The sequence below is a fragment of the Suricata suricatta genome, chromosome 1, assembly GCF_006229205.1.
Source record: "Suricata suricatta isolate VVHF042 chromosome 1, meerkat_22Aug2017_6uvM2_HiC, whole genome shotgun sequence".
Classification (NCBI taxonomy): domain Eukaryota; kingdom Metazoa; phylum Chordata; class Mammalia; order Carnivora; family Herpestidae; genus Suricata; species Suricata suricatta.
In genome coordinates, this window is record NC_043700.1 from 116,043,321 (window position 1) to 116,068,074 (window position 24,754).

The 24,754-nt window shown below is 41.2% G+C and overlaps 1 protein-coding gene across 1 annotated transcript in view; it reads left to right on the forward strand.

Annotated features, from left to right (window-relative positions):
• The first annotated feature begins 6 nt into the window (after positions 1-6).
• TSPAN5 (tetraspanin 5) overlaps positions 7-24,754 on the forward strand; it is a 166,261-nt gene continuing 141,513 nt past the window's right edge. The window contains exon 1 of the mRNA XM_029942927.1: positions 7-316. Coding sequence (XP_029798787.1) covers positions 236-316 — 81 coding nt within the window. The 5' untranslated portion in view covers positions 7-235. The remainder of the gene's footprint in view (positions 317-24,754) is intronic.

Below are 24,754 nucleotides of genomic sequence, written 5' to 3' on the forward strand. Positions count from 1 at the left end.
GGTTTCTCCGCCCGCTCACGGCCACCCCGGCTCCGGCGGCCTCGACGCGCAGGGGGCTGGAGGTGCGAGAGCGGCTCTCCGCCGGTCGGTCCCCGTGCGGCTCAGCCCCGGCCGCCGCGCCGCGGCCCGGAGCTGCGTCCCAGACCCCCTGTTCCCCTCCGGGCTGCTCCGAACGACGGTGCTCCGGCGCTCCAAACTCGGGCTGCCGGGGCAAGTGTCTTCATGAACCCAGAGGATGTCCGGGAAGCACTACAAGGGTCCTGAAGTCAGTTGTTGCATCAAATATTTCATTTTTGGCTTCAATGTCATATTTTGGGTAAGTTGGAGCGCTTCTGGGATTTCAACTATTGTGGCCGATCGATCCGCGGCGATCTCCCCCACGTTGCTTGCTGCTTTTACTTTTCGCAGCCCCTCGGGCGCTTCCCCGAGCACGGAGAGGCATTTGCCTTCCGCCTTTCCAGCTTGCGCGTTGGAGAGATAAACATTTAATCCTTTCTAGGAGTGGAAAGAGGTAAAAAGAAAAACGGAGCCGGAAAGGGGCACCCAGGCCTTGGGGTGGCTTTTTAAGGGACGAATAGCAGGGATGCAGATGAAAGAAAGGGCTCGGCAGTTGGAGAAATGAGCAACCGCACGAATTAGATTTGCTCCCGGTGGGATATGGATGTTGGGCAGAGCGTGGTGTCATAATAGGGAAGGCTAATCGGGCAGAGCCGACCCTGAGGTCCACCTTATAACGGGGATCTGATTGGACAAGGGCTTGGCTCCGTGTTGCCGCGGCTGGTCTGTGCCATGCTCAGCGTGTATCTTCTTGCACCATCTCGGGCTTTGTGTAGGATGCAGATGCGGTGGTATATGGTTCTGTAATGTACACGTAAATAACGCTTCCCGAGAGCTCTTCCCCATCTCCGGGAAAGCGCTCCTTTTGCATAATGGACTGGCCAGTGGGCGTGTGGGGTGGAGGGTTTAATTTTCCATGTATATGTTATCGTCAGGTTAACAAGTCACCATCAGCGTGTTTCAGTGTGTTCATGCCTCACGTCCTCCTTTTCTAAGGAGTGACAACCGAGCGGGCCGTTTTGGGGAAACCTTGGAAAAATGCAGAGAGAATATGTGAGACATGTTTTATTGGGGGTATGGAGAGAGCGAATGCTTGAACGAAAGATGCAAACCACGCTCTGGCTTTGCTGGCACCACAGGGTGCTGGGCACCTATTGCAATTATGCTGGGATGCCTACTCTTTTGTTTTGTTTGGATTCTTTTCCTTGATTTCACAAACGTGTTCAGCAACGAGACAAAGAGTTCACTAGGGCAAGGAGAGCACGTTGGTTCAAAGACTGTGTTATTCCTGCCTGCACCCCCATCCCATCTCATCTTCTTCCTTAATGTACCCCCCCCCCCCCCCCCCCCGAGGAAAGTAAAGATGGTGGCTGTCTGGGGGTGTTTACCAAGTTGCTATTCAGCATAGGTTCAGTGTGAGATAAACAATAACGCAACGGTGGGTCAGTAATAGTCCACACCGTATGCACACAGGATGTGTTTATTTTGATTGGTCTTTAATTTTAGCCATTTGCTGTAAACATAGACTTCTATGAGAATAGTTATCAATAGAGCTCTTTATATTCGTTTTTTTTCCCTACACACATTGACAAAGCTATTTTAACATTTTTTTCCTATATTCTGTTGAAGTGTCTTGCGTTGGTTTGCATGTTTTGCAAAGGGAAATGCATGGGTTTGGAGACCACTTTCTGTGTCAGGATATCATCTGTCCTCAAGACTCAATAAAGAGAATGGGGGGGTGGAGAACATGAATAAATATTATATCTAGTCATTCAAAGGCAGGTTTTTTTTTCCTTGACAGAGATTGTATGGGATTCCTGTGAGTAGTCATCCCCTCCATGCTACAGTTACAGGAAGAAGAAATTATTATTATTATTTTTATTATTATTATTATTCTTTGCTTCTCTTTTTTTTTTTCACCTGGAAAATGTTGAAAAGTGGCGGGCAGTCACGTTTCTGAGTGAGGTGTTTTGCTTTTATTGGACCTTGCGACTTTGTGACTTTGAGAGTCAGGGACTACTGAACCGAGACTGGACCGTGTTGAGGCAATGAGTGCAGGCCTCTTGAATCTGCTTGAACACTTGGAAAAGTTGCATGTTTCAGCTACCAGGCAGCAGAAAGCACCCAGGGGCTTTCTCTGTAGTTTCATAGCAGGAGGTGGAGAAGAAAGAAAGGGATTTGAGCCTGTGTCCCTGACAGTTTGGTGTAGTTTTGTATAGTGTACAGAGGAAAATTCAGTATTTTCTATGGATTGGCGTTGTAGCAGAAGCACTAGAACTGTGGAGAGCATCAAAGAATTACAGAATGCGTGCATAGAGAGTTCCAGAATAGAGCTTCATCTTGTCTGATTTTGAAGGTCTTTTGGCGGGAGTTTTATGGGAAGCCTGAAAGGAGACCTAGGCTGTGGAACTAAACAAGCTGCCCCAGTGGAAGCCTTCCTTCTAAGGCCCTTCTCTGCTTTCTGTACACTTTCTCCCTCCTTTCCGTGCCTGGTGCCTTTCACCCAGATGCCCCTTCATATCTTTCCTATCCTGCTGTCTATTTCAAAATTACCCCATATTGGGGTGTCTGGGAGGCTCAGTCAGTGAAGCATCGGCTTCGGCTCAGATCATGATCTCATGGTTTGTGAGTGTGAGTCCCACATTGGGTGGGCTCTGCACTGACAGCTCAGAGCCTGGAGCCTGCTTCAGATACATCTCTCTCTCTCTCTGCTGCTCATTCTCTCTCTCTCTCTCTCTCTCTCTCTCTCCCACCCTCTTTCCCCCCTTTTTTTCCTCTCTCTCCCTTTCTCTCTCAAAAAAATAAACATTAAACCCCCCCCCCAAAATTACCTCATGTTTAAATCTCTCAGTTTGTCTGTACCAGTCTCTCGTCATGAGCAGCAGGAAGGTAACCATGACATTCGATTAAAGTATAGTGGTTCAGACTCAGATGTTAGTGACTGAAGAACAGGGGTCAGTAACTTGGCAGCTTGGTTCTGTAAAGTTGCACATCTCTGCCCGATACAGAGTTACCCTCCGGTCAGACTCTGTTCTGCTCTTACACAGTTATGAAAAAGAGCTTGATAATAGAGAGCATGGCTTCCGAATCTTTCATTTTCACACTGTGAGATGCTAAAATAAATTTAAAATACATTGAGGACATTTGGAGGCATAGTTCTGGTGAAATAATACGCGGGAGCACTGGCACTGTGAACTTGGTTCTCGTGCTAATGGGCAGTCGACTCCTTGCTGGTCAGTGAATTGCCCTGGGCCTCAGTTTCCCAGCTCTTAAAACGAAGGAGTTGGATGAATCATAAGGTTCTTTCTAGTTCTGACAAAGAATGTGTCTGTCACGTTCCAATAGGCTAGCGAAGAAAAATGCGAGAGATGGGCACTCATGTATAATGAAAATAGCATCTATTGGAATACTTGTTAAATTGTAGACTTTTTCTCTTAGTGAGACTTGTCTGAAGATTGATTTTCTTACTTCATTTTTTTCTTCTTGGCTTATTCACTCATTGGTGTAGTATGCATTCTTCCCTGTCCCCAACTGTGAATCTCAAATGTAGTCCTGTGAGTCATTAAATATTTTCTTATTATTAGAGTTACAGTTTGGTGTGTATGAATCCTTTTATATAACAGTGGTATGATATTCTGAGTAACAAAGTCAACATCTTGTACAGATTCCTTTCTCATTAGTTGTCACAGGGTGGTGGGGAAAATCTCATTTTCCCTATTTAATATTGGAAGAGCTCAAGCCAGAAGGGAAATGGTTTTATTGAGAGTGTCACCATACTAGGACATTTCTTGGAAAACCCGTAGGCTGCTTTGAGGTGGGTGAGGGAAGAGACGGAGTTTTCTTTTAAAGTCACTTTTTTGGGGTACTGAACCCCTACATCGCCTCACTTAGATGTTTTGCCCTGGACTTTTTTGGATTTGGGTTTTAATACTTAACTGTTTGTAGGCAAGTAAATTGATCTGATTCTGGTATTGATCTGTTGCTGTACAACAACCACCCCCAACTCTTAGAGGTTTAAAGCAAAACTTTATTAATCTATCTCAAAGTTATGTGGTTTGAGCAGGCTCATCTGGGCAATGCACTTGGGGTCTCTCGGGCAGTTGCAGTAGATGTGAAGTCTTACTGTGGTATGATGCCCAGGATGGTGGACTCACATGACTGGAGTTGATGCTTGCTCAGAGTGCAGCCGGGATGGTTGGTTAGAGTACCTACTGGTGGCTTCTTCCTGTCTCTGAGACTGAAAGACTACTTAACTGGCCCATTGTCACTTTCGTCTATTTTACTCATTAAAGCACACAGAGAGCCTGCTAAATTTCAAGGGGGTGAAGAAAGAAATTTCACCTTTTATGGACAAAAGTCAAGGTCATGTGGCTTTTGGCCATCTTTGGAACATATATTCTGCTGCACTGAGCCATTATTTCTTGTTTATAAAGGGAGGATCACATTATTTAATGGAATTATAGTTTCAAGGATTCAGTGAGATAACATATTACCCGGTACAATGTCTCAATATGCAACACATGGTGAATATCATTATTGTTATTGTCTGTAGACTTTATACTGGTTCCATTCTGCACTCTAGAATACTTTAGCCTGGTACTTTGGTATCATCATCATCAGGCAATATTAATACCCTTAAGATCTGCCAAAGATTCAATAAAATGGGTTCAGTTAATTTAATCGTCACTTAGGAAAAAGTCCCATGGATGATTGGAAACCTTGAATGACTTGGGAAAACCAACTGGGTTTTCTCTTCTCTTTACAGTACAACAATTAGAACAGCCTTGGATACTTGAGGCCAAATTTCTCTTTGATGCGCTTTCAAATATTACATTGTGTCTTTAAGAGAAGCTTTGTCCTGGGTTGATGGCAGAATGTTGCATCTAATTTGTTTCCACAGGGCTTAAACTGAGAGAGGAGAGAGATTTAGGGAACCTTGGGGGGGCATCAAGTAGGAAGCCTTATCTTATGATTCACTATAAATTGTAAGATGTTCTGGAATGACGATACATCAGCAGTTTATAAGTCATAATTTTTGTTTTAATTTGCTAGACATCTGTTAGCTTCGATGGCAACCATATGGGAGTCTAAATTGCCTTTTGAATTACAGGGAGATGGTAGGAAGAAAGCTAAATATGGTTATGAAAGTGTCACATGGGAAACGTGTAAGGAAGGTGTACAGACCTCAGCAGGGAGAGTAATTGAATACTGAACCTGCTTGGTCTGGTTGGTCACTCTTGGGTCAGTGAGAAGGCACTGAAGCATTCATACTTGATGATATCCCTGGAAGATTGAAATGAAGCAAAGGGGGAAAAGTTAGAAAACCAAATGATGTTCCACCCAGCATCAAATTGCCAAGGTGAGCTAAAATGACTCACTCTGTCTTAATATGTCCACAATTAGTCCCAGGCATAAGGTAAAAGCTACCTGTGTTTTAACAAAGCTTTATAATTATGATTTCTTTCTTCTAAGCATCTCAAAGCATCTTACAAGCATATTATGACACCTTTGTGACAGATGAAGAAATTGGAGCACAGAGTGATTTTTGAGCTGTTTGAAGAAGGTGTCAGAGTTCACTTTTTGGGTATTAAGTCTCCTCTAGTAACGATAGCCCTGGCTTCTCCTTTGAAACTTATTTTAGAAGATGCTTTTAATTTTAAAATAAAACATCAAGTAAGGCACTTACATCTGTTCATAATTGAAAAGTGATAAAGTTTTTGCATATGCCTCAATTAACACCACCCACTAGCACAAAGAGTTAGGATGAAAATGTTAGAGAATATGATAGTATAATAAACTATGTGTAGTCTGTTGAAAATTCATAAATGAAAATTGGATTATTAAAGACAAAGACAGTAGAGTATTGAGGACACATGTTTCTTTCTATATGTGACATGATGACTGTCTTGGATTATAAGGGCCTCACCTACAGGGACTGTCTTTCCATTATTTTCATAAGCTCAGTGTCTAGCACATTGTCTGAAACATTGTAGATGTTTAATAAATACTTGTTGAACGAACAAATTATGAAATCATTGGAAAGTACCTAGGCGTCATCTTCTCTAACTTCAGTGAGACGTCTTCCCTGTAACATCCTGCCAACCCATGTAAGTAAGCATGGATCTGTTTTTGGACCACTTTAATCATTAGAGTTTCATTTGCCCTCCAAATAGATGTAATTCTGCTTCCCTGTAACTCCCATCCTTGTAATTTACTGTGGTTGATTTTTAATTTTTATTTTGAAACAATCTTAGACCTACAGAGAAATTGCATGTGGTATAATTTGTTCTTATCCTGAATCATGTGAGAATAAGTTGCCCGGAAGGTGGCCATCACACCAACACGTGAGTGTGTATTTCCTGTAACTAGGGTATTCTCCCAGAGAGCCACAGTGCAGCCATCCAAGCCAAGAAATTACCACTGATACATTACCATCATCTAATCCTCAGACCTCTTTCGAGTTTCCCGGTTGTTCCAATCATGTCTTATATAGCAAAGAATCCAATGCAGAACATGCACTGTATTTAGTTATCTCTTTCAGTCCTTCTCTATCAGGATCTTGACACATATGAAGATTTATAAACCAGTTATTTTGTATAATGTTCCTCTGTTTGGGTTTGTCTTCCATTTTCTCATTCTTAGATACAGGCTGTGCATCGTTGGTAGAAAAACTACCGAAATGGTGCTGTGTTCATCTCATTGCCTCCCATCAAATGGCACTGATTTCTGTTTGTCGTGTTACTGTTGATGGTCCCTTGATTAAAGTGTGGTCTGCCAAAGCTGCTTTGCCATAAAGTTACTCTTTTTCCTTTTGTAATTGGTACATATTTTGTGACAGGTTATATCCAAACAACATAAATAGCCCAGTTCTCAGCAAAATTTCTACTGTTAATTTATGTATCTCAGTAAGAACTTGTTTACTTTCCTTCAGTACGTTTTAGTTAAACTGTTACTCTCCTTACTTTGATGTTATGCTGCATCCTGTGCCCTTTAACTCCCATCATTCTTTGAGCATTTCTGTGCTTTCTGGCAGAACAAGATGTTCCAAGCTCATCTTAGAATTGTTGGGTGTCATCTATTATATCAGTCATTTCTCCAAGGAGCCCCGGTTCCTTTGAGTAGTGAATGGTATTTAGAAGCCATGATTTAGTTGCTAAGTGTGCTCATTGCTGTGAGGGTGTCACTACCCCTGGGAGTTCTCAGCAGATAGAAGGGCGGAATGTATGTATATACGTATATGCACATATACATACATTACGTATGCATTTCTATATATATTTATAGTTTGAAAATCATGAGTTCAGTGGTACCTCAAATCCCTGTTGGATACCACAGGGTTTTTTCTAGGTTTTTCCTTTTCTATATTTGTAAATACCTTCTTTGATAGTGAGATTTGTGGCTTCCATTCTTTCTAACAGTTTACTTATTTGATAAGTTCTCTTCATATGTAGCCAGTCTTCACAGCTTCTCCTGGTGCCCTCCTTACCTGCTGGTGCTGTGACATGAATGCCACAACCCTGGACCCCAAAACACCCTTCCCACTCTGATTGGACTCTGATCCCATGCTCTGGGCTTCCACATCCCTCCTCATACCTGTCCCTACACAAAGGCCTACCTTGCTTGGTCCTAACTAGTGGCTTTAGGACAGAATTTTTCAGAAGGAGAAGGGAAAGAGCCTATGTGACACTTTTGTGATATGAAACAAAACTTACCTCCCTTCTCTGTCACCCTTCATTATTTAAAAACAGGAATTTTGTCATTCCTAGACCTTCTGTTTTCCATCTTTAGAAGCTGTTCTGTTTTCCAGCTTTAAATTCCTCCATGTATTCTTCATGTACAGTTTCCAGATTGTCCTTTGCCATTGTCACGATACTCTGCCTGTGGTCCCATTTGGACACACTTCCATTAATGTAACAACTAGAGCAGAACAGATTCTTCACTCTCTGTTCCAACTGTGCAGAGAGCCGTGGGCTGTTACACTTGAACTTCCTCTTAAGTCTCTAAGACCATGCTAGAAGCCTCTGCTACCACCTGGATTTGTCTTTGAGTAAGTTACTTTCACAAATTATTTCCTCAGTTGCTTATCTCAGATGTGGGGAAGATAATTCCAATATCTCATCGAGCTGTTATCCAGTATTAAAGGGAAGCACGCACATGAAGGTGCTTATTAGTAAGAGGAAAATCTCTCAATACAAATAGTAGTGAGTAACCTCAGTTGAACCACACAGGCTTTTCCTGGCAGCCAGAGAACATTGTTGGCTCAAAGTGAATTTCTAGTGAAATGAAACCTTCACTTCTTTTTCAGGTGAACTTCTGTCAAACTCATCTTTTTAGGCTAAGTGCTAATCAGCAGCTCTAACCCTCTAGTTAATTATTTGAATGTAGATTTACTGCTATATGCTTATCCCATTTACATGTCTTATTCCAGCCCAGCAGTTTTTAGACCGTGCTGCCGGAAGCCCGAGGCTTCCTTGACGTGTGCTTGGGCAGACCGGGAGTATCTGTGACCTCTCTTCTGCCCTGAGAACTCAGCCATTAGGTTTATATTTGGGGATACCGTGAAGAATTTTGTGCGAAAAGAGGGGTCTACCCCTTAAAGAAACATTGAAAACCACCATTCCAGCCTTCAGATGTTTTTGAATCTTGATGGTCAAAGCATGTTTTAACAAAATTATTCCTTGTGTGGGTCCTTCTCCTGTGTGAATCTCTTCATGTCCAGAAGTCCCTCTCACTAACTAGAGTGACGTCTGTAAGGTAAGTTGGTATTTCACCTCTTTATAGATGTAGCAGCATAATTAGTAGGTTGTGAGGAAATTTTAGTCTTCTCACCAGGGGATCTGATTCAGTAGGTCCTGGATGGGGCATTGGTATTGTGTTTTGAGTGTGTGTGTGTGTGTGTGTGTGTGTGTGTGTGTTTTGTTTTGTTTTGTTTTTAAATACCTGGAGGTGATTTCTAACGTCCAGCTGAGTTTGAGAAGCTCTGGTTTGTTTTTCTTGCTAACACGTGGCATCTCTTCTAGTTGCTGTCTGGAGAGGGCTCTTAGGGGAGCTGGGAGCGGGTAGTGTAAAGCCATGACCAAAGAGTGACTGATTTCACCAACACATGAAGCTAGTGTTCATTGCTTATGAGAAAAAAATAATGCAATCTATTTTGTCCTTCATGGAATTTTTTATTAATCCAAAAATGCCAGTTTATTTTTAAATCTGCAAGTCCTAAAAACAAAATGAGAAAATCTCTGCTAAACAGAACCTCTTGTGCTGCAATTAGTATGCTAAAAATTAGCATCATATAGGGATAGAAGCTAGTTATTTACTCGACAGGAACAGTGAAGAAATAGACATTTTGTTCTTCTGCCCTAGCTGCCCTGCACACTTCAGGGCAGTGGACTGGGTCTAACCGCAGATGCTTGATAGTGAACTGTCCTTCCTTTCAAAAATCAGCCTCCCTAGCCAAGGTGCTTTTCCTTTCAGCCTCTCTTTCCTGGGGCTTTCTCTTGTTTCCCCATTTCCCCATTCCCTTGAATACTCTCATTTAGGGATGGCAGCAGAGGGGGGGCGAAGGAATTGCTTTCTTTGTCTCTAGGGCAGTTTTCATGGCTGTAATGCCGTTGCAGTGGCATTTCTTCTCCTATACCCACATTTGTGGCACCATCACAGAGCTGATGGTAACACAACACAGGAGACCCAAACCTGGTATTTGTCAGTTTATTTTTTTTACTATTATTAATTTTTAACTAATTTTAAATTTTTTAAATATTTATTCTGAGAAAGCAAGTGACATGTGTGCATGCGCTCACACAGGTACACATGTGTGAGCAGGGGAGGGGCAGAGAGAGAGAATCTCAAGCAGAGAATCTGATGTGGGACTCGGTCTTACCAGCTGTGAGATCATGACCTGAGCTGAAATCAAGAGTCAGACACTTAACCAACTGAGTCACCCAGGCACCCCTGTCAGTTTACTTTAGAAAGGAAAGTTTCAATGTAGAATATTCAGAGTGTGCATAATGAATTTTTAAAAATAATTTTCTTGACTTTTTCCTTTCCCCTCCCCCCTTTAAAAAAATTAGGTGTTTGATTATGGCTGGGCTCCTAAAGTGAAAATCTTTTGAAAGAAACAAAATTTGGAAATAAATTCTAAATTGTTCCTCTGAATTGTGTTACTGGGGCATAGTTATCACACGTCTCTGAAAACGGAAAGCAAAAAGGTGCCTGGGTGGCTTGGTTGGGAGTCTGACTTTGGATCTCAGCTCAGGTCTTGACCTCTTGATCTCAGACCCCATGTTGGGACACACACTGGGCTCCATGGTGGGCATGAAACCTACTTAAAAAAAAACAAAAAGAGAAAGAGAAAAAAAAGACTCAGAATGGTGGATGAATTCTGTGGTTAGCACTGATGGTATCTATATGTAAAGGATTGTTAATTATGAAAGGCAAGGTATAATGTTTAAGTACTGTAATCACCAACCGCAATAACCAAGTAGTATTAGGAAGTGGATGGCAAAACACTTGGGCTCCACTCATTGAAAAGACAAAGTGATGTTCTATACCTCTTCCAGCTACTGTTTACTATTTAGAGAAGTATTATAAGACTTAGGGCTCTTTTTACTTGTTGAGATTTTTTTCTAAATTATACTTGGCACGAAGTCTTGAATTTCTAAAAATCTGGAGGGAACAGCTGGTGCTCTAATAAATATTCAGGCCAGCTATTTTAATACTTTGTACTTCATTAAGTAGTCCTAATAAAAGGGGAATACTTGAGCTAAGCATTTCTCAAAGTATGTTTTGCTTCCAACAAAAATTTCCCCCAGCTGTTAATATTTCCCCCGAAGCAGCCTTAAAACTTAATTCCGCCAAGTAAGTAGTTCTAATCACTGTTGAAGCATTTAATGCCAAAAGCTAGTTCCCTGGTGTTCAGGTATAGTCCTGTAAAGATGGTCCAGCCCTTTAATGGAGGCAGACTCCCCAGGTCATTGACCTTTTGGAAAAATCCTTCATGTGGGACTGTATTCGAGAATGATGGAAAAAGGTGCATCCTGACGTGGGTTTGCAAGGAAGAGGCTGAAGAGTCTGGTGTTGAGGAGCTTAGACTTCACGTGTGTCTAAACCAGCCCTCTTCCTTAGGTTATTTCGTCACCTTTCGGTTCAGTCTCCTCCTCATCTGCAAAATGGCGCTCTTAGTCATAGTATTAATTAATGTTATTACTAGTAGTATTAAGATTCAACATCTGTCTTGGAGTCCTGAGGATTAGGGGAGTTAATACGTATGAGCAGCTTGGAATATTCATTAGGTATTACCAGTTATTACTCTGTTTTCCTCAACACCCATGGTGGGTGGGGTTTTTTTTTTTGTTTGTTTGTTTTCTTTCTTAACTTCTTTCAGAACCATTCAAGTAATCTTACATTGTAACATATATATTTTGTTCTCTGTAGTGTTCTGCCTATATAAGCGCATTCCCAAAATAACTAAAGGGAAAAAAAGATCTAACAAATGTTCACAGTATTCTTTTCATTGTAATGAATGGCATGTAATTCTTATCATGGATACCAGACCATGAATTTGCATCTATTGTTTGTTGTTAGTTTCCCCCTTTTTCCTTACCCATTTAGATTCCCTTTTCATTTTCTTTGCAAAACCACACACATGGTCTTGGTCTTGTATTAGGGTTTTGTGCTGGGACAGTTGAGTTTCTGATGTTGAACTCTGGTGTTAGGCCTAACACCTGGTGGAAATAAAAGTCTTTTATTAACATCTGTTGAGTCTGGATATTCTGAAAATATCTAGATGACTGTAACTACATATATTCAGCTTTTATGGTATCATCAGCCCTGTATCGTTTGGTCATTGTTTTACTCTGTATTTCAGAAAAATTCTTTAGATTGTTGAAGGGGCCTTCGAATTGACGCACAAGTAGAATTTTGGCCTGAACTACCTGGTCAGTGACTAAAGGGTCACCCATCTTGGTGACTGGCTGATGGTGTGACTTCTCTGGGGCAGTAATGGGAAACATCAGGTGCTGTGCTCTTTCAGCTCCAATGGTGTCATGTGACACAGAAGACCCAGGCTGTTCTAAAGTTTATTAAGTTATTATTGAGAGAAACAGAGATAATGTGAGCAGGGGAGGGGCAGAGAGAGAGGGAGAAAGAGAATGTGTCAGATGCAGGGCTCAAAATCACAAAACTGAGATCATGGCCTGAGCCAAACCAAGAGTTAGATGCTTAACTGACAGAGCCACCCAGGTGCCTCAGCATGTCCTAATTTCTGCATAATCTTCTCTCTAGTTGGGCTCATCTCTGGGAGAAAAGACCAGGGCGTGCTAACTTAATAGGTTCAAGGAGCCTTGTCACTCATTCTTATGTGGGAGGTGTACAGAAAACCCCAGCCCTCGAAAGGGAAGGAGGAGAGATGAAAGGGAGGGTAGTAGAATTTTTACTGTAGCAATCACTGGTCAAAAAGAATGATCTGTGCAGCACAACAGGATATTATAGGAGCATATTTAAGGCAATTTTAGCCTACCTGCAACATGCCCAACACTATTGGTTTAGATTCCCTTGCTGACCTCACAATCCTTTGATGGTTTGTGATTTCCCATTGGCAAACACTGAACTTATCCCCTTGTCCTTCTGACCTGTGCTAGCCAGTTTCCGTGAGGGCTGGAGGATGGGTTCATGGAAACTGGCCATTATCAGATGGCCACCTGATAATCCCAAAAGCGAACCCCAAAGTCCAGTCATTTGCAGGCTGCCTGCATGGTTTTGGACAAACTCTGGCGCCACCTCAGAGTTTCTCAAATTTTAATGTACATCCAGTTCACACGGGGAATCTTGTTTAATATGCAGATTCTGATTCAATAGGCGTGAGAGAGACCAAAGATCTGGCACTTACATAAGCTCACAGTGAGGCCACGGTGGCCGGTCCACTGATCTCATTTTGAACTGCAAGGATCTAGACCATTGCAAACTTACTCTTTTCTTTTAAATCAATTCTGCTTTTAAACCTTAAATACATTTATTAAGGAAAAACTTCAAAAATATCACAATTCAAATACATACAATAACAATAATCTGGCTTATTAACTTCTAGGTAGTGATTGGTGCCTGCTGGTGGGCCTTAGTTGGAGGCTTATTTTCCTTTGTTACAGTAGAGGTTAACAAGTGTACAAAGTGTTCGACATCCTGGCATCAAATGGAGACTTTCTCCTTGACTAGACCAGAAGATTAAAAGAGAGTTGAAAAGGAAATGACTTTCTTACTCAAGATTATTTAATGCTGTATTCTAAAAGGGTCTATTCTGGCACCCCAGGTCACCAGGGAATCTTACTTTGGGGAGCATTGCTTTTAAGTAATTCGAAGGAAGGCATGCATTTGTAAGCTAAAAACCTATTAGTGAGATGGATGAATCCCTAGAGGTAAAATGGTTGGGGAGATGCATTGAAAGTTTTGCCTACTTCAGGTTCTGTTTCCTGTCTGGGGAAAAAAGAGAGGTACCTCCCATTTTGAAAAGTTGCTAGCTCCAGGGCCAGTGAGTAGTTACATCTTAGGCAGAAAAAAGAAAATGGTTTGGAAAATTGGATCTCAGGCTAATAGAAAGTTAACCTTGAAAACTGAGGAGATCTATCTCCGTGGGTTCCTTCTATGTCTCCATCTCCTTCCTCTTCCTTCAAGTTGCTCTGGATTGTGTTCAATTTGGAATGAGTCCATTTACTTGATGCATTTTTTAGAAAAGGGCATTTTCTTTATACTTTCCTACTGTAAAAACAATACAGCAACACTAATGTACATTTTTTGAAGGAAAAGAAATTCACCACAATCCTGGTAATACTTTCTTTTGGTTCAATTATACAAAAATGGAGACTCTTAGTCAAATACTCGGAGAGTAGTGAACACCCCAAAACAAACAAAAAGCCATTTTAGGGTTTCACTGTAGTCTCTTACAATGATTTGAATTTAACAGACCTCAGTTACTTAATTTTGTAAAGGAAAAGAATGTGCTTTTCCATCAATAGCTTAAAATATATTTTAATGTTTATTTATTTTTGAGAGAGAGAGGGAGAGAGGAGCAGAGAGACACAGACACAGAATCTGAAGCAGACTCCAGGCTCTGAGTTGTCAGCACAGAGCCCAATGAAGGGCTTGAACTCACAAACAGCAGGATCATGACCTGAGCCAAAGTCAGACGCTTAACTGACTGAGCCACCCAGGCACCCTTCCATCAATAGCTTTTAAGCATTTCTTCTGACTTTATCTGCATTTCCCCCCTCAGGATAACATTTAGAATAAGTGTTTCAACATACAGAACAAATACCTTGTGAATAAACATCAATTCCACACAACCAAAAAAAAAAAAAAATCAATAGATCGGCTTTAGGCATTTGAAAAACCCTGTACTTTTAAACGAAAGAGTTACAGTGGTAGGTAACTGAAAAACAAAAATCCAAAACCCAGGCTCTTAGCTTTAAATGTTTTTCAACATGACCTTTATGTAGACAGAAAAAGATAACTGAAAAATTTCTGAGTACCAGTTTTATTATTGGTGCCCTGTTTATCCAAATATGTGTGGCAACTGCCCTCATGGTAACTTATGTGACAAATGCTACCTAGTATTATTTTTTTAATCTCATAACTGGAATCCTAGGGAAAATAGTGTTTATTTGGTACCAGTTCTTTTAGCTTTGTCTATTGGTTTTGGAAAGAATAAATTGAATGAAGAGATGGCTAGATGATCTAATTATATGTGGCATTTTCATTTTTTTCCTGGGTCTGCAAGATTTAATAATCCCGAATGTTCTTACGGTATGCTGTGAGAGTTTTAAAGTTGCTCTCCAGTGAGGATTTGAAACAATTACATAAAAGTTTGAAAATCATGTTTTATTCCTGTTTTTTTAAGATCCAGAATCAGTATTTTAAAAATGAAAGGATTGGTGCCACTAAAAAGAGGATAGAAATATTTTATATTTTGTGAAATACAAGTATTCTACTTAGATATTGATATACTTGGATTTTAAAATATCAATATAAATCAATAGATTATCAATATATATCCTTCATGAATATTAAATATTGATCTATATCCTTGGATTTTTTTTTTGTAAATAGATATGTGCTTTCTTTGGAGAAAGACAAGCTTAAAATGACCATATGACTTCCAAACAATTTTATTTATGATAAAAGACTAAAGTTTCTTTTATGACTATGTAGTATAACTATACAAACCAAATGAAAAACTTTTTTAAGTCAAAACTAAAAACCAGAGGGGTACCTTGGTGGCTCAGTCAGTTAAGCATCTGACTCTTGATCTCAGCTCGGGTCTTCATCATGGGGTCGTAAGTTCAAGCCCCACATTGGGCTCCACACCAGGTGAAAAGCCTACTTTAAAAAAAAAATCAGAGATCGGTTTTAGTCTCTACGGCATAAACAGAAAAAAAGACTGATTATATTTTTGGCTCTTAAATGAAGACTGGAAAATGAACTCTTTGAACTATAAAATTACTACATCCTAATTGAAGGCACCAACAGATCATTAATTATTGCTAAGAACCTTTCAAAATGCAGTTTTTTAAAATTGTGAGCTTTCTATTGAATATCGCCTGCCTTGCCCCTCTTCTTTCTGTGAATTTAATTTCAGAATTGTGAAGACAGGGATTTTTGCTTTCAGTGAAGGTGAATCTCTTTCTCACTCCTTAAAAAGGTTAACAGCCTGCTGATTACAGAACAGAAGGTTGGGATTATTTTCAGGAGGAACGGCTGTGCAGCTATTCAGTGTTCTTTGGTGGGTCTGTTTAGAGCCTGGGTATTGGAAGTATCTTTTCACTGGTCTTTTGCAGCCCTCTTTATATCATCTAAGTACATCTATGTTGAAAAGGACCTAAAAAATCATTTAAGTTTCTGCCTCCCTGCCCACCCCCCCAGCTTCTAATAAGTGAATCTTTTTTTTTTGTTTTCCGCAACCAAGATTTTCAGCAGAGCCCACCCTGTTATAAAACAGGGATCGGCTATAAAACAGGAGCCTAGCGTCCCAGGGGGCTCACGCAGCCTCCGCAGCGCTGCACGGGGAGAACAGGCAGAGGGGGCAGGAGAGATCTTGTGGATTTTGCGTCCTACTGAGGATGGTAAGGAAGACATCTGTTTAGCATTTATGAATTCTCCTAGGATGAGGTCGGTGTTGGCTTGTGCTACCTGTAGGCCGTGGGTGCACAGAATTGCCGGAGTTTCCAAGTGCTAGTACTTCGACTCCGTTTGGTTCTTCTGAACAGTTTTGGCACATTCTGATTAATATCAACCTTGCTTGTGTTAAGTGAGTATTTGGGTTATTTACTATGTATTACTCTTATGCTTTGGAATGAGCAGACCCAAAAGCTTGGCTTCATATGGATTCCATATGTGGCTTTTAAGTTAGCAGAAACACAAAGCTTTTCGATTAATTTGCACATAACGTTGCATATTGAATAGATTAAGCTTGATAGTGTAGGTATTATTTGAAATTCTTTGTCATCTCTAATAATTGTTCATATTTCATTTAAACAAGCTATTCGGTGTTTGAAGGTTCTGTGGTGATAACCTTAATCTGTGAATTTATATAGGTCCTATTTGGTTTGTTTATTTATTTATTAATGTTTATTTTTGAGAGCGAAAGAGCGGAGCGGGGGAGGGGCAGAGAAAGAGAGAGGGAGACACAGAGTCTGAAGCAGGCTCCAGGCTCTGAGCTGTCAGTACTGAGCCCAATGCTGGCTCAGACTCACAAACTGTGAGATCATGACCTGACTCAAAGTTAGCCCCTTAACCCAACTCAGCCACCCAGGTGCCCCTCTATTTGGTACTTTTATTACTGAATGCAGATACCCATGGAATTTATTTTGTTTTGCATTATTAGCTTCACATGATATAAAAAATGGGCCATAGCTTCTTTATTTATATAATTTAACTTTTTTTGTCCCCCCAACCCCCATGCTAGGCAGAGAATATTGCCATGTTTAAGGTAGTGGTTAAGAGGGAGACTAATTGGGTTCAAATACTGGCCTTGACACTTCAAAGCCATGTAACTGTGCACATTTACTCCATTGCTCTGAACTCTACCCTTTGGGCAAAACGTGAGTCTACTTCTGGGATAATTGTAAAGGTTCAATAAGATGATGCATGCACCCCGTGAGAGGGGGGAGCACTCAGTAGATACTGACACTGTAATCAAACGTAGAATAGATGACAACTCAGGGCAGGTGCAAGCTTTTGTTTGGTTCAGTATCACCTTGGAAAGGTGTTGGCGTCCAGGAGCCTCACCTTTCCTTGTTAGGGAGATGCATTCTGTGTAATAGAGCTTTTCACTCACAGCAGAGTTTTGTTTGTTTGTTTTGTTTTTTGTTTCCTTTTGTCCTTCATCCACTGGTGGAGATTGTACCTCCAGGTTTTCCTTTGGCAACTGGATCTGAGGGTTTCTGGCCAGGACAGCTGCTCCGTTCCCCACTCTCCTGAACCCTAATTTGCTTTCCTGTTTAGCTGCAGCTGTCCACCATCCCCATTCCTGGCATGACCTCATCAGCCCTCTATTCTATTTCTCATGGCCTGCCTAGAGGGTCATTTTGAGGCCGCAGACCTACCTGGGTTTTTTTTTCTTTTTTTTTTTTTTTTTTAGTGAAAGTATATGTAGAACATTGTAGTTCCAATAAATAACATGTAGAGATGTTATAGGCTTGTTAAAGGCATACAATTTTTTATGACTAGAAAAATACCTAAAGTAGTGTAGCTACCCAATAATTGTTAATTGAAATGAATTAGTTAAATCTAAAGGAATTTTCTTAGCTTAGGAACAAAATTAGCATCCATTTTGGCCCTCTGCAAAGATTTTTTTTTATGTACAAGTGGTATGTTTATGAACCTATTAACATATAACTTACTCTGATGGTAATTACAACTTTTCTAATTGAATTTGTATTTGTATACTTATAAAATTTTGTTATGAATGATATTTATGGGCTGTTGACCTTTAAGGAATCTAGCATTTTAAATTGTGTTTTCACTGTATGGGATGTCAAAAGTGTAAGTCTGACAAGAAAGTTGCCTTTCTTCCCAAAGTTAGTGCTTTTCAGAGTGTGAACATTTGCCCAGTGGAATTTTATCTCCTTGTTTTTCATTTTCTGAACTACCATAGGTGATTTTTCTTCCTTCAACTGTATAGATGAAGATTCTGGAACTGAAGTTTTGCTCAGATTGAGACCAGCTTCTATTATTAGTTTATTTTTTTTAAATTTCTTGTTTATTTCTAATCCTACTTTCCAAAGGTGGAGGAGGTGAAAGATTAGGATGAGAAGCAAAGGCCACTGTCTTGAGGGAAGGATGTGCCTGGAGGGAATCCCAAATGGGGCTATTGGACTAAGCAATTAAATTGTGGGGTGTTTCAAAGTTCCTTTCCAGTGATGGGCCTATGCTCAGCTTTTGTATTCCATGACATGATGTAGTGGGGGTTCATGTGGTGGAGTTTCTGGGACCATGAACCCTATAAAGATAATTATCTAAATTTAGGAATATACACAGGTAATCAGAAGACACTCCTCTACATGTTTCTTGTGCTCCTCCGTTTCTTACTGGGTGTGCCAAGAATGCTCTTTATCTGGGCCCTTGCTTAGAGTTGTATTTGCAGTGAGCAGTCTTGAAGGATGAGGTAATGTCTTTCTCTGGAACAAAGAGCAATCTCACTTACTACTTATTATAAAGCAGAAGGTTCCCTACAGCACAGGTTCCTCAGCTGTGATGCAGACATAGGGCAGCACGTGCAGCTTCCATCTGGGCCCATCGGCACCACTGCCCACCCCTAGACTTTGGGACGAGGAGAACTTATACAAACATGATACTCATGCTCTCTGTTGTGCTGTGAATAATAGTCCTTTGTCTCTGACCCAGGTGTCTCGTGTCTTCTGCCAGCTTCCAAGAGATGGTAACAGGTTAATTTATTACCTTGTAAGAGTAAAAGAAAATAAGACTAGATACAGATGTATTGTGTGTAAGTTGAATACTTATCCAGTTAAATATATTCAGCTGTGTCCTGTTAGAACCTAATCACCTGGGCCTCACTTACAAATAGCGGGGGTAGGAAGGCTGGTGGGTGGTTCTTCAGAGTTTTTTTGTGTTACTTTGTATCTGTGCTCCTGGCCTGTGTGTCTCCAGGAAACCAAGGGAGACCAAGGCATCTTTGCCAAGAATTGTATCCTGAGTCAGGTAAGATGTAAAACTGACATGTGCAAGAGGTTGATCTTGAGAGTACTGAGCGACAGAATCCGGGAGTATTGGTGGCGGTAGGAGGAGAAAACACAACATTAGGAGCCTAGGAGGACATCTGGCCCTGAAAGAAGAGACTTGGGGAGGTCTAGGCCAAGGGAGCCGGCCAGAGCTAAGAAGGGGCAGTAAGAGCCCATCTCAGAAACATCCTGGCTCGACTGAATTGGACTGGGGAAGAAAATTTGTTTGCTTTCTGATATTTGTGGAACGAATTGTTTTCAAGCAATCAGTTAATCAACCTATCAGAGAGTAACACTGAGATCATCTCCAAGCTGGTTTAGGCAATTAGAGAACGTTTATATTAACAGTCACACAGTTGATTAAAGGCAAGTAAGAATATTTGTTTAAAACATTTTTTTGTTTTTTTCGTCGTCAAATACCTGTAAAAGTGTATTTACTTATTAGCTGCAGTAGATACTTGCTCTTTCCCCTGTGAAAAGAATAATATGTCCTTCTGGTAGTTAGGCCTGATATTAAGATTCTAAATAGAGAGTAGACTCTCAGGGCTCCAATATGAGATAATATATTGAAACCCCACTCCTGTTGTTTCCAGTGTGAATCTTATTTGCATTTAGTCAACCAAATTCTAAATATTTTTTATTCGCTTAATGGTATGTGGAAAGTATTAACTGTCTGTAGCCATCAAAATGAGCTCCATGATGACTGCTGAAATCTAAGGACTCCTGGATTAAGAGTGCATTTTTCAGGAAGTGGATTTTAATGGAGAAATCTGTGGGAGTGACCCCCCAGCCCCCCATTCCCAAGGACTGCACAGCATAGGCTGTAGTCCGTACAACTCCCTGGGATATGCATGCTCCTCCCTGGAGTTGTGCAGTGTGGAGCTTTGTGTGCATTGGGCAGTAATCCAATGGTTGAGATAAGTGGCATGTAAAGTGGGTGGTCCTATAAGTTAAGTGGGTTCAGACATTTCTGCTTAGTGTGAGAAGTGCCACCTGTGCCTTTCAGCCCTTGAAGAATAGTGGTGATATTGGTAGACATGGGGACCTGGGAGTTTCCTGCCATGGAGAAGGTTCCTCAGTCTGACAAAGACCCTCAGGTGCCTTGGGACTTTGCAGACTGGGTTAAAAAACCTCAGACCAGGGTCCACTCTCCAACTGGTCCTTATTGGGCCCAGAGAGAACAAAAGAACTGCAGCTGTTGAACCTCTGTTACTGTACCCTTGAAACCCAGTAAATCATTTGTTTGCTTATGTTAGTGAATAGCTTGATTACTCATGTTCAAAATAATTAACCTTGTTTGCGAAGTGATAGACTGTCTGTAGTTACCTTTGAATCTTGAATCCAGTGTATTTGCTGCCAGAATGAAGAGGCTGCTGACCAGTTTTTTTTTTTTTTTGGTTTCTTAATACAGTTATTTTACTTTCTTTTAATTATATATGTGAATATGTATAGTGTTTTCCAGTGTAAATGCACAGATTAATAGAGATTGCTTTTCTTCTGTGGAAGATTACTGCATACCTCTGCAAGTAATTTTAGGAAATAAAAAGCAAGTATCAACATAAAAACTTTTCAGTGTTTGGGATGCGTTTTCATAAAAAAAAAAAAGAGACTTGGGGGTGGAACTCTCGCTACTGCATGAAGATACACTGGTTCTGTCCTGCCACCCGAGCTTTGAGGACGCCCAGCACAAGGAGAAGGTCTACTTTCCTTTAGCTAGGTGGAGGTACCAGCCCCGAATGTGTCCCTTATTCCCCACCCAGGAGAGCTGACAACCTCCAGGAAAGCCTAGAGGACTTACCTGTTTTCCCATACCCCCCCGTCCCCTAGACGAAGTCACTTTATGTGTGTTTTATATCAAGGGATTTCAAACAGTGGAAGGCTGTGGGACCTGGCATCATAAGGTAAGGATTTGAATCCCACTTCTGTTCCTCTCTAGCTTTGGGCCCGGCCTCACTTTAAGCTTTTTGAGGCTTTGTTTCCTCATGAGTAAAGGGAGTATGTTGAGCAACAGTTCTCCATAGTTATCCCATGTTTCTGCATGTATTTTGAGCTGGGGCACTGACTGCCTTGTTTTGGGCTATCTTTTTAAGGATATTTGTATAGTGAGGGGTCCCTGGGTGACTCAGTCGGTTGAGCAGCCAACTTCCCCTCAGGTCATGATCTCACAGTCCGTGGGTTCAAGCCCCGTGTTAGGGTCTGTACTGACCGCTCTGAGCCTGTAGCCTGCTTCAGATTCTGTGTCTCCCTCTCTCTCTGCCCTTCCCCTGCTCACTCTGTCTCTGTCTCTCAAAATAAAGACATTAAAAAAATTAAAAAAAAAGATGTTTGTATAGTGAAAAGTCTAGGAAGGCAGATGCCCATGGGGGAAAAATACCTGGGTTCCCTGAGTTCAGGAGCTCTCTCTCATGGCCCCACTCACTATGTGAGCCCTCTTTGCATTGCCCTGTGGGAAGTGCTGCTGAGAGAGCTGGCACAAGTGTGGATACTGTGGCTACTGCCATCGCTGTGAGTAATAAACCATCCTTTGTTTCTGACTCAGGAGTTTTCGGTCTCCTGCCAGCACCCATGGAGCTGTGGTAGACTAACTTGTTAGCCTGTAAGTAGGTTAAAATCTTGGACCCTGCACAGTACTGCACATCTTAATCGGTATATGCTTGTATGCTCTGCTGCTTCTCTCTACCACCTGTCCTGGCCTTGATTCAGGTCATTCCTATTTCTCAGTATTGTAATTCCCCCTGCCTTCCCCAACACTCCATTCTCCCCATTCTGCTATAGGGAGATTTCTCTAGTGGCAAATCTGATTGTGTCACACTGCCTTGCTTTAAATACTTAGTTGGCTCTTAATTAGGACAGGATTAAAGCCAAGCTTCATTATCGGGACCGTGCCTAGTTCTCCCCTCCCACATTCATCCTCTGTTCCCCAGAGATCTGTGTCTGGAGCAATGGAGCAAAGGGGTAGATCTATTTGATGTTCATTGTAAACAACTTAGGTTCCCCAAGTTCAGTTCCCTCTGTGCTGTGACACGTTCTGTCATGTATGCAGGTGTTTCCTCATCTGCTTCCCATCCCGCTATGGGAATTGGGGTCTGGGGCCTGGAGACTAGTGAATCTTGAACTCAGCTTTCCTGACTGTAACTTTGCACTTACTTGCGCTTTCAGTGACCTTTCCACCATTCTTTTAAAGGTATAGGATCTACCACAGAAAGTTGTAAAGAGCAAAGAAATCATGGGTGCAAAGCACTGGTATCCAGGCCTGATTAGTTGCTCCTGGTGCTACTGTAATTGTCTTTATAAGAGTTGGTGTCAGAATTACAGCCTGTGTATAGGCTGTTGGTTACAGAAGTAGCAACCCCACCCCATCATGTAGGCACACCCCATTTAACCGTTTAATCCTTCAGCATATATTTTGTATAGATCTTTAGAAATATTTAAAAATTTTAAATATTTATTTTTGAAAGAGAGAGAAACAGCATATGAGCAGGGGAGGGGCAGAGAGAGAGAGGGAGACATAGAATCCAAAGCAGGTACCAGGTTCTGAGCTGTCAGCACAGAGCCTGATGCTGGGCTGGAACCCACAGACCGCGAGATCATGACTTGAGCCGAAGTCGGATGCTTAACCGATTACGCCACCCAGGCACCCCCAGAAATATTTAAAAAATACACCAAAATCTATTATAATACCGAAAAGGTGATTATATATGTTTCTTCTGGCCAGTCAGATGGCCTCTAATAAAGGGGGGCTGTGGAGTGCTCTTAGCTAAAGAGTGCTGGCCTTTTTCAGTTTAAGTGGCTCTGGGCAATCTGTTTTGTAGTCTCTCTCTCTCTCTCTCTCTCTCTCTTTTTTTTCCACCTGTTAACACCACATTTTCCACCTGATGTCCTTTGATTCACAGCAAATTGTTTTCTAACGGATAAGTCAAAGGTGGGTTTGAATGGTTAACATACAAGCTGGCTATTAAATTGTGAATTTTACAAGCTGTCACATCATATGGATTATACTGTCTAGCTAGGGCTACAATTAGAACCATTTTAAACTGGTGAGAAGATAGACATTAGTCAATAACCCTCCCTCCTGCAGGGACTGTGTTGTTGGAATTGCACATCCATCAGGTGCTTGCCACTGGGGTCTTCTCTGGTGCTGATTCATTTGGGGGGCCGTTTCCCACTGGTTTCTGAGGTCCTTTTGAGAGAGGACCTGAATAATGCGATCTCATCCCAGGTCTTGGCAGCACCTGGCTCCCAGAGGGCATTCCATAAATTGTTTTGAATGCATGAATAAGTATGAAAATTCGCTTAGTTAACAGTAAACCACTAGCCAAATGTGAACTAAACCCCCCACCCCCATCTCTGATGTGGAAAGATGTGCTGGTGCAGGAGTCAGGGGCTGGCAGTATAATTTGGGGTGATAGAAGATTTTTCCTCTGTACTTGGCTGTCTTTCTGCCTGTGCCCTGTCTTTCTCTTCTCTTGAACTTCCGTCCCTGAAGGGTTAGTAGAGGAAGTTCTAAGTAGTGTATTGTCCTGACTTCTGTACTCTGTTTTAGTTCAAACCTAGAGGCCTTTCCAGAGAATGGTTCTGTTTTGTCTCTTCTCCCGCCCACTCCAGTTAGGGTTTATAGTCCTTTTTATCCTTTAATTCTCTCCACCTCAACTTGCCTCTGTTCAGATCTTCATCTGTGAGACTTCTCTCTGACACTGTCTTGCTTGTCTCCAGATCCTCTTTCTTTCCAGAGGCACTGATTCCTTGTGTTTCCTGGATACTTTTTTGGAACCCCCTCCCCGCTTTTTTTTGTAGAATGAGTTGAGGTATGTCTGGAAGGTAAGGGAATGGTGACTATGTATCTTTAAAAATTGACACGAACCTCTAATAATGGATATTTTTCCCATTTGTAAACTTCTTTTGTATGAAACACTTTTAGCATACACATTAAACAAATTATTAGTTCAAATAATTATTTGAAGTAAAAAAGTACATATATATGCATGTTATATATGCATGTCAGTTAATATTATTTGAATATTTGAAATGGAAACTTCAAGAAAATCTAAGGACACAGTAGTGAAATCTTAGGAAGTAAAACTTGATAATGCTATAATCCAGACTTTGGCCCCAGTTTTTCTTTGTTGGCTTCTGTATGACAAGGTAAAAGGTCCTTTGACCTATCTCTTTGGAGATAGTGCTGTGGAGGGTGCTGTCATTCCCTACCACTTGAGCTCTTGTGAGAAATCTTGATACTTGAGTACTTATTTGCCTGCATGTGCTGTCAGAGTCACTGAAAAAAGTCAAAACCTTGCAAAGTAGAGGGTATGATGCAAATGTAAGTTGTCAGTAATTTTTACTGTGATTGAGCATTTTTGCTTAAGTGCATGGGAATCCTTGGCTTGACATAGAAAAGGCTGGACACTTCTGTGTGGTGTACTTCATGAAAATCCCGTTTTAGGGGTGGTGGTATAGGGTGGTGTAGCCATTGTAGT